The 14,083-nt window shown below is 40.6% G+C and overlaps 1 protein-coding gene across 2 annotated transcripts; it reads right to left on the reverse strand.

The window, feature by feature from the left end:
• Positions 1–10,410, reverse strand: TFPI2 (tissue factor pathway inhibitor 2). 2 transcript variants are annotated; one of them, XM_075271768.1, is made up of 6 exons: positions 10,162–10,410; positions 7,793–7,969; positions 6,243–6,317; positions 5,769–5,948; positions 1,759–1,932; positions 1–999 (listed from the first exon to the last, which is right to left on the reverse strand). In XM_075271768.1, exons 1-6 carry the CDS (start codon positions 10,250–10,252, stop codon positions 944–946), a joined length of 753 nt encoding a protein of 250 aa, XP_075127869.1. In that variant the 5' UTR covers positions 10,253–10,410; the 3' UTR covers positions 1–943. The 2 variants fall into 2 exon arrangements, with proteins under 2 accessions (XP_075127869.1, XP_075127870.1); XM_075271769.1 differs by lacking the exon at positions 6,243–6,317 and having other exon boundaries at positions 10,162–10,404.
• Positions 10,411–14,083: the final 3,673 nt, after the last annotated feature.

The raw sequence follows: 14,083 nt of genomic DNA on the forward strand, positions 1-14,083 counted from the left end.
TTAAAATTTCATCAGAAAAAAATATTTAATTTTTTTTCAAAAAATACAAAACATATAAACATTACAATTTATGTGAATTCACCCAAGAGCTGCGTCTTCCGCGCCCAGGCCCTTTGTGTATAGTATATATACAGATGTACAAAATAAAAATAAAAAATTTAAGAAAAACATATAATCCAGAAGTGCCGTTATTTTTGGTTACATATTAAAAAAGTGTAGTATTGCATTTCATCCAAAACTTAAAAATATCAGTATTTTACTAAATACAGTTATATACAAAATTCATTAAAAAAAATTGAGAGTATACCATATACTCCTGGGCTTATAGTTACAGGGTCGTCCCTAGAACCCAAATACTCGAGTCAGTAACATATTTGCGTTAAAAACTTTAGTCCATCCAGTCTTGGTTAGAACTATGAAGAGAATTGTGTCAGTACTGTAGATAAATTATCAGTCATCATAGATCTTTTTGAGAATTTTTTGAAAAATTTTTGAAATTGTTTTAACAAATTTGTACCAAAATTAAATATTAGAAAGTCAGACAAATTTCCAGGCCTGGATTTAACTGTATAATTTTAGATGCTTGGAGGTCATCTACACTACCCCGTCTGTTACTGATACCGTTTGTCCAGCCAAGCAAATTTATTATTAACACTGCCCTCTAGTGGCACGTGGCCCAAAATATTTACTTGACTTATTCACATTTTACATGACAGTGGCATCTAGGCGCCTTTTAGCTTACTTAAAATCCCCAAAAATGAACTGTCAAAAATTTTTGGCAAAAATACTGCTGTACGTATTAACTGGAAATACAATGTTCCAATTTTAGATATATTGCAAAATAAGCAAGCTCTTCTCCGCCAGATGTATCCTGGGCGTCCCATGAAAGACAGAAAGTGCATTAATGTCAACCTATAAAAGTGTTATCCTCCTCATTCAGCGCTCAAGATTGCGGCTTCAGCTTGCGAATACGATTCCTATTCCTTGGCTTTTTGTTTCCTAGAAATCAATAATAATTGACAAAATTAGGGAACAAATTTTCAAATTTTTTCAAATTTTTTTTATTTTTTTCACATTTTGTCTTCATGCATATTATCAAATTTTATGACAAAATATAAAATAAATTTTAAAAAAGTTAATATGTCTATGAACAATTTTTGACAAGAGTTTTAGGGTTAGAGACAAACGGTTTGGCATTTCGGTTACTGTGAAAATTAGTAAAATTTCTAAAAATTTCATGTAATGGAATTAATAAAAAGTAAGTTTGGTGAGTTTGATGGAAACATGTACATCATGAGGTGCCCATAGACACAAACCTAACGCCCTTATTAACTGTAAATCTGGTCTTGTTTTTTTGTTATTAAAAAAAAAAACTAAATATTTTTAATCTGTTTTTGGCATTTTTTGATGTAGTATATTTTTTGTGCCAACAGAAAAATTTTAAAACTTGGTTTAGTTGCATATCATAAAAACATTTTATTTTTTTGGTTGATTCAATTTTTTCCTCAATTCCAGTAATCACTTAAAAAAAAAAAAAAAAAAAAAAAAAAAAATTAAATATTTATTATTGCAAGAAGTAAATTGAGTTTGTTCATTTTGGAGACCAATTAATTTAAAAAAAAAAATCTTTTTTTAGATTATCTTTAAAATAAATTTTTGTTTTTGAATAATTCTTGCAATCAAACCAAGTTATTTTGAGATTTTTCTGTTTTCTTTTTGTTTCAGCCTAAATAATTTTTGATAAATCTCCGCACACACCTTGCTTGCACACTTTATTACAGTCTTCAATCCTGACAAAGTTGTTGGAGTTTCCTCCACAACCAGTGTATGTAAACTCTTCACAGACTTTGGATTCAATGTTGAAAAAATAGCGGGTTACAGATGCAGAACATGATCCCTCATCCTTGGGGTTATAGCAGAAGCTGGGAGCATCTACAAACACAAAACCAAACAGCTGCTATAATGTAACACAGGAGTGCGGAAAGTTTATAGAAGTAGAAAGCAGAGGAGTAACTAGAAGCTCCTGGGCCCCTATACAAAACTCTATAATTGGTCCCCTATATACCATGTGCCATATAAATTGGTGGTATATTTTATGTAACAGAAGGGCCTTTGGAGCCCCCTTAGGGTCCAGCGCCCAATAGTGGCTGCTACTTCTGTATCCCCTCTAGCTATGCGCCTGGTTAAAAGAGACTCTATCAATCTACAGTATCTACTAGGGTTGAGCGATCGGGAATTCCGATCCCGATTTTTTTAGGCGGGATTGAGGTTGGAGGTTATTTCCCACAATGCTTTTCTACTGGTCAAGCATTGTGGGAAAAGCTAACAATGTTAGCTAGGTCCTATAGGAATGAATGGATGCAGCCGGCATACAGCCTGTGCTGGCGTGCGGCCGCTTAACCCCCTGCGCGCCGGCTGCGTCCATTCATCCTAATGGGAGACTATCTAACATCTCTAGTAGCTAACACTTACCTGCACAGATAGCTGGTCTGGTCCCCGCTGTTCTTGCCTCGCTGCCCCCACCTCCCAGGTTAGTGTTACAGACCAAGGAAGAAGTGTGCACTTACATCTCCCCGCCCTGTACCCGCCCGCACTCTCCTAAGCCACAAGCCCTGCCTTGTTCCGTAAGACTAACCTGGGAGGCGGGGGCAGCGAGGTGAGAAGAGGAGCGAGAACAGTGGGGACTGGACCAACGGCAGCGCTTCTGTGCAGGTAAGTGGACACCAGGGGGGACTAAGTAGCCAGAGGATTTTTTTATTTTTTTTTATATATATTTTTTTACATCACTACAATTGGAGTCTAACAATTAAAGCGTTCAATTTTTATTTGCTGTGTAGTGAATAAGATCGTTTTTAAAATCCGATCTTCAATTATTAAAAAAATCCCATTGACTTGCATTGGGATCGGAATTGGGATCAGGATCAGGTTCGAATGGGAAATGATCAGAAATCGGATTTTAAAAACAATCCTGAAATCTCAAGATCGGCTCAACCCTAGTATCTACCTTTCTGTCCACCCATTTGGGACGATCGTTTAGGATGAATCGAAATTGTGCAGAAATTCCCCCAAATTTTGGATTCCAGGGAATTCAAAACTTTCAGGATTTGTTACCAATGAATTGATCAAAATGGCAGTGGGCTAGTCAACTACAAGATTAGAGATAAGGGCCTGATCGCTAGAAATTAGAGACGAGTGGAAGATTGCAAAAAGTTTTGGATTCTGGTGACTCCAAAACTTTTGGGATTAGGTTATATAGGTTACTAGTTATATAACTGGCCACCATTAAACTCTTGGTCATTGATCTACTTTCATTGACCAAGAGTAATCTCTAAACTAACCACTGTCATGGCCAAGGATATAGTTTTTTTGTTGTTGTTTGTTTTTGGGTTTTTTTGTATTTCCAATGACCTGGGTATCTAAACTTTGGATCATTTGGTTCAGGTTACTCTTGGCCATTGAATGCAAATAAAATATTTTTGTTTCGGTCTGAATTTATTTGGTCTTAAGAAAATCTGATAACCAAATCTATCCTAAAATGGATTTTGGGAGATTAGTTCATCTCTACTAGGGGTTCCAATACTAGAACACGAATGGTGGTCCTGTGCCCGTGTTGTAATGGTGGCCCTGTGCCCATGTTGTAGTGGTGGTCCTGTGCCTACCACTCCATTCGATCTCTGTTGGACTAATGGAGGACAACACTAGACTAATTTCTCCATTTTCTGTTATCTTATTACTCTATGACTAGTGTTTCAAGAATGAGTCATGAGCTTGTCAGACATATCTTATTCATGCATGACAAATATTACTACTGGTAGATTACCTTGTTTGTGAACAAGGCTTGAGTCAATACGACTACACTCAAGGGTAAGTGATATTGTCCGGGTGGAAGTGATCGAGTCACTAGACAGATTCTTTCCTCTGTAGAGCTCTCCATACACATTAGGTCAATGTTAGCCATCCCATCAATTTCAAAGAAACCATCCCGCGGAGGTGGGAAACGAAGAATGGGGGTGTTGGATTTCTACATGCCGATCTTTTTGTTTTCATGTGAAACGAGTCAATAGGGGAGGACATAGTCCACTCTTTCCAATGAACGTGGTGTCAATCATACATGTGTATTGCAGATTTGAGTGGAATGGCTGCAGACTAACTGCGATCTGAAGTGTACGGCCAGCTTCCAAAACACCAATCTAGATAGTACAATTCTACTAAGCGTTGGCCTACAACACTTCCAAACTCTCAGGTTCAGTCTACGAAAAGACACTGGGTGACCCATTGAACAGTAGCATTTCAGCCAGTAGGATATGTACCCTCAAATCTGGTGTAGGGCTTTGCCATAAAGGAGTCTTTTTGCAACTCAACTTCATTCTGCATGGCTTGTCTTTGCAAACAAGTTTCTTTTGTGAGTTCTGGAGTTTCATAGAGCTCCATAGATAAATTGGGGTAAGCATGTAAAGCCATGGGACTCTATGGGGTACAGTGGGGTGGTGCCATGACCTTGATTAGAAAACTGGTTTGCATTGAACCAGGATTGGCCCAAATTTTACAAAAGTTCTGAGTTCTTTCTGGAAGGAAACTGGGTATTCGTCACCCAGGAACCAAATGTGAAATTATTACACCCTGGGGTATCTTCAGGCCCCAGAATATAATAGGAGGAGGCGGAGAAACAGTTATACTCAACTTCCTTCACCCCATCTTGGCGTCTGATGCTTCCGCTGGCTTCTTTTCTAGCCTCCTGGTGAACTCGGAGTGCATGATGCCACTCAGGAGGTTGAGAGATGCCAGAAAAGGACCCAGAGGGAGTGTCGAATGCCACAAATATGGCCAGGAGAGGTGAGAGAAGGAGAGTATAGATGTTTGTTATTTTTTACTCCTCACTTGGTCCTCCACTTACTATACTCTGGGACCTGAAGAGACCCCAGAGTATAAGAATTTAACTTCCACTTCGCAACAAACTTACTTGACCAAAAACGAAAACCTTCAGAGGTTCTCCCAGCTCTAGTACACACTATAGATCACCTCCTATATGGCCTCTAAGGCATCTATACAGGAGTATTTCCCAAACAAGGAGCTGAACAGGGACCATGGTTAGGTTTTGTCAAGATGGCCCATACATTTTACATGCGTACTGGCCAACAAATTTTGGCCAACCATCTAATGTCTATGGGAGCCTCCCAACTTCTCCTACTCGGGAGAAGATAGCTTTCAGCTGAACCAACATTCAACAGCAGATAGATAGATATGTGATAGATGATAGATAGATAGATAGATAGATAGATAGATAGATAGATAGATAGATAGATAGATAGATGTGATATTACTAGTAATCGAAACCTACTTCCTATATGATGTACATGGTTATTGATTTAGGGTAGAATTGTAGATAATTTATAGATTTTTCTGCCCCCAACTCCATACAATACAAGGTTGCCATATCATAGTGCCCTTATAGGAGTCCCTTCTTCAGGCCCCACATAACAACCACAGGGGTTGCCTTTACAGTACCTTCTTATTTGAAAATTAGAATAATAAATTTTGGGGAATTTTTTGGAAATACCATTACATCTCTGCTCATATTTTACAATTATTTTATCACAATCACTCTTTTTACATGCTTACATTTTTTTTTTATTTCTCTTACAATTATATGTTTTCAATTTTAACAATTTTTTGATATTTTTATTAGGTTTTCCAAGTTACATCGCATTATGTTATGTAAAGGCCTCGGCTCATGGCCCAGCAGGACACCATTGAATGATATCACTTACTTCTTTTGGGGGCACAGGTCTCGAGACAAGACGCTTCATCTCTGAAATTATTGTCATTGCCGTAGCATCCACTATAAATAAACTTTTCGCACTTCATTGTCGCCAGGTTGAAAGCAAAACGCTTCAGGAAGGCTCGGCAGAGGCCTGGCTCCGGCTCCATTCGGCAAATTTTGGGGACTTCTGGAAAATGGAAGACAAAAAGTTCAAGGTCAAAAGATTCATCGGAAAATAATATTTACAAAAAAATCGTCATACAATAGGAACATATTATAAGTAAGACAGACCGGTGTGGAAGCGTGGCTACGAGAAAAGGTGTTGTTAGGAGATCGGTAATTTTTAGTAAGAGCCTACGTATGGTGGTGCGTCCACCATGACGTCATGAACCAGTGGCCAACCATTTCCTCAAATTTTTGTTACGGCTACTATAGCTTTGGCAGAAAGACGTTGGCTCACATTGAGTGCTCTAGACCTTACCCAACTCGTCCACTTTTTGTAAGCTCTTGGCTGTCGATTGAAAGATTTTTTCAGAAATATTAATGCTGGAATCATCTGAAAGAAACCCAACACAACCAATCATTATTTACCCCAATGACATTCGGCTGGACCTGCCCATTGCCTTCTAAGTGGAGACGTGAAAGCTGTTGACTGATCCAGCCAAATGTATCTCTAATTCTAGGATCCACTTTCATTAGATAATCTTGATAGGAGAGGGGGCGATATTGGGGTTCCACATTAACAACCCCCCTTCATCCTCATGATAAGACAATGAGACAACCCCTTTAAGGGATTGTTCAAAAGTAACTTTCACAAACACCCAAAAATCAGATATCTAGGGCTGAATTATTGTGGTTTGGGCAACATAAAATTGAAAAACATAAAATTGAAAAACATGAAAAAAGTAAAAAAAATTTCTCCAAGAGTCAAATTTTTTGAGACAAAATTTTGACGTTTTATGTTCTGTGCCAAGAGGTGTGGAGTGGGGCACGATGGGGCAATTGTCCCCATCAAATTTATCATCATTTATGTCATGTGTTTTGGAATAGGAGTTGGTGTAGATTTTTGCTTAGACACATGAACCTTGGAGAATGGGCATGCATCTCGTCAAAATTTAGACATAACCTCCAGTAGAGCAGGCATTACCACGATGGGACCCATATATTTCTAATGTATATAGGGCATGTCAAATTTTGGACAGTTGGCAATCCTGTTCTTGAGAATATAAATGGGGCAAAAATTTATTGGAAAATTTCTAGTTATACAGAAGTGCCCCATCGATGAGGCAAGGTCCTCCCCTTCCATGACGTGGCAGTACATTGACCAGTACACAGTCTATCCCTACACATACTCATTTCCAACTTTTTGTGGGAGGCACGATTTTACTCTGCATCTTGGGTCACAGAAAGCCGAGAAGCGTCGCCTCTCCCACCCCATCTTCCTTAATTCCACAAGATGCCCTCATGGTAGGTAGGTGGTCCTCTATAGGACCTATCAATGACTCCTTCATCAAGCAGCAGTATATACATTGAGGGGATATATTCTTCCCATGTTTCTTTGTACAGTGGAGCGCTCATGGTTTAATAAGACTCCACACACCTAAATGGTGGTTCTCTCCCTATGGAGTGACGATATCCCCCCCAACCCCGTCTAAGCCTCTCACCTCTGCCAGATCAGTCCTCTCTGCGCCAAGCTGATGAGATGCAAGAACAACGAAACAGCTGTCCTTGGCTGAGAGACTGTACCTGGTGAAATCCCAACATCATTGCAAACAAAGGCCTCTGAGAAGGTCGGCATGATGTTAGAGGGAGCGCCCTCTATTGGATTCCTTCACTGAGACTCTGTCTTCCTAATTACATCATGGAAGATAGACTTGCACATTCTCAGTGTGTGCCCTCTATTGGCAATTTTGAGGCACTAGCTTCCTAATTACATCATGGAATTCAGATTTGCATATTCTTCCCATATATACGTTGAGTAATTCGGGAGGGTATAGTACGGTATAAATGCTACATCATGGCAGAACTCACTTTTGATTTTCCAGCACATTTTTTCACAATCCTCCAAGGACTCGAAATTGTTGTCATTTCCACCGCAGCCTCCGTATAAGAACTCCTGGCACGTCTGGGTGTATCGGTCATAATAGTACTGGGGGATAGTGGCTTTGCAGGGACCTTCATCCATGGGAAGAAGACAGACGGTGGTGTCTGCAAGGAGATCACAAGTTGTTAGGGGGTACAGGTCATAGTACACAAACATGGCAGAGTCAGCTGCTCAACATTCTCAGACAGACAACAAATAAGAGCCAGAGGTGCGACCTTGTGACATTACCAGCAGGGTCTCAGAGATACATTAAAATTCCAGGATAAGAGCGGCTGCAGATGGAGCAGAGCGGAGTTTGTCACTTAACTATTTGCGACTGTATTGCTTGTGGATCATCATAGCCTACAATACCATCACTGCTACATCTGGAGCTTCTCACGAACTTGCCTTTGGGTGGACAATTCTTCGTAAACCACCAATAATGGAAACCTGATCCTGCAGATTTCCCATATAATACCATATAGTGCCCCTGGAGGAACCGATTGCAATATACCATTAAGGGAGGAATCCATAGACATCTACAGTATATAAACTGAAAAATACATTGAGGCTGGGACCATAGCAAAAATTAGAATTTTTTGCAAAAAAATTGCAACTTTTTGCAAAAGAAAATTGCAACTTGCCACGTTCCTCAAAATCAGCCTTGTCAGATTTATCATGTAGTTTGCTGGGAAATCTATATCCAGAAGGAGCTGGTGTAGATTCTGGTTTAGGTACACATATTAGGTGCAGACTCCGGCAGGACGAGGATGATCAAGACCAGTGCGGAAAATGCGGTTATTGATAAAGCAACCCCATAGCATGCCGGTCCACAGAACGCTTCACAAATCCATAATATGGCCACATATATGAAGGATTAGATCCCATGCACACGACCGAGTTCGATATGGCCCGAGTTTGCAGTGGAGTGCTGTTGGATCTAAGATTGGAGTGTCATCTGAGTGGATTCTGTGACGCATTCACATCTATGGGGCTGCCAATCCATTCCGATGACATGGAGGATAGAACTTGCACTATTCTGCAACTTGTTATCGGAACGGGTCAGAATACATTACGGAATGCACTCACATCCATCTGCATTCTATTGCAAACTCGGCCCCACATCGGATGCACTCTTGGTCATGTGCATGGGGTCTTAAGCTGACCATATGCATCAAAGTTGAGCTTGCACGATCTGCTCAGACTCTAAAGTGCGTGCGGGTGTCCTGATATTCATACAATGTCAGATGTCAGGGGAAAATAGATCAATCATATTAGGTCAGGCATGTTAAACATAAGTTACACCAGAGGTGTCTGATAGCGGTTATCTCTCACTGGTTTGGCGAAGCTGAGTATGCATGTATATGGGAAGTCAGGAGGAATAGTCGTTGGCTAAACAAATGTCCTGATGCATCTAACCAGCTGTCAACACTGGGAATGCATCCTAAAAAGTGAGCCAGAAAGGAACATTTTCCCACCCCCTCCTCTCCTTTTGGATTTCATCCCAGCTTTTCTACAAAACATAGTAACCACATCACAACGACACTCCAGAATCCTAAATCGTACAAAAAATCATTGCAACAAACGTCTCAATTACAACAACATCTCGATTTCCACGACCTATACCAATGATTCCTTGCCATCAGAGATGCCTGACCGCAGCCACCAATAAGAACACAAGCACTCTTGGCCAGGCTGAGCATGCATGTGTATTGGGGAGGTCAAAAGGAATATCTGTTAGTTGGACAAGTGATCGGACACTTTTAGATACTGGGAAAGCATCATAAAAAGAGAACCAGAAACAAAAACGCCTCATTTTTCTGGATCTCATCCCAGTTTTTCTATAGAACATGATAACCACATCGCGACGACGCTGCCGAGTCCCAAACCTTACATAAAATACAAATTATTGCAACACAAACCAGCAACAATTGCCTTCATTTCCATGCCTTGAACCAATTATCCCTCCCCCCTACCCCTGAGTATTGTGAAGCATTCCAGACTAGGAATGTGCGCTCTAGCGTCCTGATATTTAGACAGAACTCCCTGGAAGATGCGATAACTCGGCCAATTTCCCATACAAGATATTGGGCTTGTTACAAATGTAGCAGAGCTGAGTCATTTGGCACATTGTGCTATTATGCCTATCATATGTATAGCACGGTGCTGTGCAATAGTTCGGTCAAGGATGAGCTCTGCTACATCAGCACATGCACTTACTACTTGCAGCAACTTGTAGAATTTAGAAGGGAAAAGCAATAAAAAAAAGTTCCTTTTCTGCAAAGGCGGACATGAATGAATACCCCATCCCTCTTACTTTTTGCAGCAGGGGTCATAGCCTGGATTTGGGTGAGGGTTTGCACCAGCAGGGTGGCCAAAGCGAAGATCTGGGCAGCATAGACTTGCATGGTTGCAGGAAGCAGCTTGGACTCTGAACTTCAGGCTGAGGCTTGTACGAGGCGGATCAGGTCGCCGAATGGTGGACAGACTCAACTTCCCAAGGAACTTTTATACACAAAGAGCCTGAGCAGCAGCAGCCTGAAGCAGAGCAGAAGGAGTGGCCATTGTGACTCATAGGAGGCAGCATCATTATCCCTGCAGAGCAGAACTCTTATCCACTCGTATTATGCAAAAAGCCCACGTCACCCAGCGGGGACAGGAGTTTTGCAACTGTTAAATTTAGGCGAAAAAAGTTATTTCACAGAAACCACTCCCTTAGGAAACGCAGAGCGGATTTCTCATAGGTTACAGTTATGACAGAGGGGTTTCCTTCACGACTTGTCAGATTATTTTTATTTTACGAGTTGTAATGTGACTAAAATATATTGAAGCGAAAGCTATGACGTAAAGGGCGTGGGGTGTCCGAATTTAGAAATGTCATGTATAATGGTTGTCAGCAAAGAAGAAAGGGGAAAAGTTCTAAAGTTCTAAAGTTCAGAATATACAATGAATGTTAATATTCAGAATTATTATTATACTATTTATTATTATTATTAGTAGTAGTATTATTATTATTATTATTATCATCATTATTATTATTATACTATTATATTTTTTATTATTATTATTATTATTATTATACTATTATTATTATTATATTTATTATTATATTTATTATTATTATTATTATTATTATACTATTATTATTATATTTATTATTATTATTATTATTATTATTATTATACTATTATTATTATTATTATACTATTATTATTATATTTATTATTCTATTTATTATTATACTATTATTATTATATTTATTATTATTATTATTATTGTTATTATTATACTATTATTAGTAGTATTATTATTCTATTTATTATTATATTTATTATTATTATTATTATTACTATTATTATTATAGTATTTATTAAAATTATTATTTTATTTTGATGTATTATATTAGATCATTGTATTATTATTTATGTTATTTTACTATTATTATGTTTCTGTAAATTTTATTTTCATATTGTATTATTATTTTTTTATGTTTACAATTATTTTATGTTTATGTATATTATTATATCCTTGTATAATTCTTTAACTTATTTGCTATTATATTATTCTTATTATATCTTATTTTTATTTAGATTATCGTTACAATTTTATATATATTAATAAATGTATTCTTATTTTAATATGATTATTATTGTTTTATAATGTAATTATTAGAGATGAGCGAACAGTGTTCTATCGAACACATGTTCGATCGGATATCAGGGTGTTCGCCATGTTCAAATCGAATCGAACACCGCGTGGTAAAGTGCGCCAAAATTCGATTCCCCTCCCACCTTCCCTGGCGCCTTTTTTGCACCAATAACAGCGCAGGGGAGGTGGGACAGGAACTACGACACCGGGGGCATTGAAAAAAATTGGAAAAAGTCATTGGCTGCCGAAATCAGGTGACCTCCATTTTAGACGAATAGTGGATTTCAAATCCGGGTCATATGAGAATGTGAACTTTGTGACTATGAGACAGGGATAGCTGTACAGGCAGGGATAGCTAGGGATAACCTTTATTTAGGGGGGAATGTTATTAAAAATAACTTTTTGGGGCTCTATCGGGTGTGTAATTGTGATTTTTTTGAGATAAACTTTTTCCCATAGGGATGCATTGGCCAGCGCTGATTGGCCGAATTCCGTACTCTGGCCAATCAGTGCTGGCCAATGCATTCTATTGGCGTGATGAAGCAGTGCTGAATGTGTGTGTTTAGCTCAACTACACTGGTGGAGTAGTTATGCTAAGCACACAGATTCAGCTCTGCTTCAATCAGCGCTGGCCAATGCATTCTATTAGCTTGATGAAGCAGAGTGTGCACAAGGGTTCAAGCGCACCCTCGGCTCTGATGTAGCAGAGCCGAGGCTGCACAAGGGTTCAAGCGCACCCTCGGCTCTGATGTAGCAGAGCCGAGGGTGCACTTGAACCCTTGTGCACCCTCGGCTCTGCTACATCAGAGCCGAGGGTGCGCTTGAACCCTTGTGCACACTCTGCTTCATCAAGCTAATAGAATGCATTGGCCAGCGCTGATTGGCCAGAGTACGGAATTCGGCCAATCAGCGCTGGCTCTGCTGGAGGAGGCGGAGTCTAAGGTCGGACCTGAATGGAGACTGGTGTGGAGCTATCTTAGACTCCGCCTCCTCCAGCAGAGCCAGCGCTGATTGGTCGAGTTCCGTACTCTGGCCAATCAGCGCTGGCCAATGCATTCTATTAGCCCGATGAAGTAGAGCTGAATGTGTGTGCTTAGCACACACATTCAGCTCTACTTCATCGGGCTAATAGAATGCATTGGCCAATCAGCGCTGGCCAATGCATTCTATTAGCGTGAACTGAGTTTGCACAGGGGTTCTAGTGCACCCTCGGCTCTGCTACATCAGATTGCTACATCTGATGTAGCAGTGCCGAGTGTGCATCAGATGTGTAGTTGAGCAGAACTGGCTCAGCACTGCTAAGTCTCTGCATTCGCATAGGAATGCATTGGCCAGCCTTCGGCCAATCAGCGCTGGCTCTGCCGGAGGAGGCGGAGTCTAAGGTTGGACCTGAATGGAGACTGGTGTGGAGCGATCTTAGACTCCGCCTCCTCCAGCAGAGCCAGCGCTGATTGGTCGAGTTCCGTACTCTGGCCAATCAGCACTGGCCAATGCATTTCTATGGGGAAAAGTTAGCTTGCGAAAATCGCAAACTGACAGGGATTTCCATGAGATAAAGTGACTTTTATGCCCCCAGACATGCTTCCCCTGCTGTCCCAGTGTCATTCCAGGGTGTTGGTATCATTTCCTGGGGTGTCATAGTGGACTTGGTGACCCTCCAGACACGGATTTGGGTTTCCCCCTTAACGAGTATATGTTCCCCATAGACTATAATGGGGTTCGAAACCCATTCGAACACTCGAACAGTGAGCGGCTGTTCGAATCGAATTTCGAACCTCGAACATTTTAGTGTTCGCTCATCTCTAGTAATTATTATTTAAAGGGATCCTATCATTGAGAATGAATTTTTTTCCCCTAACACGTAGGAATAGCCTTAAGAAAGGCTATTCTTCTCCTACCTTTCGTTGTCTTCTCCGCGCCGCTGTTCCATAGAAATACCGGTTTTGGACGGTATGCAAATGAGTTCTCTTGCAGCACTGGGGGCGGCCCCAAGGCTGCCAGAGAACTCTCCAGCGCCGCTTCCATCTTCGTCAGGAACGTCATCTTCCTGTGTCTTCTTCCGGTACAGGCGGTAAAACTTGTAGGCCTCCTGCTTCGGGCAGAGTCTACTGCGCATGCCCGTGGCCAGAAGAAAAACAGCCGCTTACACAGTAAGAAAGAAAGCATCAGGTGGTGCGAAGAAGCCCAGAACAGGTGAGTCTAAATATTTGGTTATTTTTCCTTACCTCCCCTGGGCCTTCACTAGAGATGAGCAAGTAGTACTCCATCGAGTAGGTGTTCGATCGAATACTACGGTATTCGAAATACTCGTACTCGATTGAGTACCACTCACTATTTGAATGGAAAAGTTCGATGCAGAACCAGCATTGATTGGCAGAATGCTATACAGTCGGCCAATCAACGCTGGTTCTTCTCCTACCTTTAGAAGTCTTCTCCGTGCAGCTTCCCCGCGGCGTCTTCCGGCTCTTCATTCACTCTGCCAGGCATCGGGCCTGGACAGAGCCGACTGCACATGTCTGCTTGTAGTGTGGGCATGCGCAGTCGGCTCTGCCCAGGCCCGATGCCTGGCAGAGTGAATGAAGAGCCGGAAG

Source organism: Leptodactylus fuscus, chromosome 4, assembly GCF_031893055.1.
Source record: "Leptodactylus fuscus isolate aLepFus1 chromosome 4, aLepFus1.hap2, whole genome shotgun sequence".
NCBI classification, from domain to species: Eukaryota; Metazoa; Chordata; class Amphibia; order Anura; family Leptodactylidae; genus Leptodactylus; species Leptodactylus fuscus.

Coding starts and splice junctions, on each gene's coding strand:
- TFPI2 (XM_075271768.1), bottom strand. CDS start 10,252: ATGCAAGTCTATGCTGCCCAGATCTTCGCTTTGGCCACCCTGCTGGTG. Junction 6,318..7,792: donor AATGTGCTGGAAAATCAAAA/GTGAGTTCTGCC, acceptor GGTTTCTTTCAG/ATGATTCCAGCATTAATATT. Junction 5,949..6,242: donor ACAAAAAGTGGACGAGTTGG/GTAAGGTCTAGA, acceptor TCCATTTTCCAG/AAGTCCCCAAAATTTGCCGA.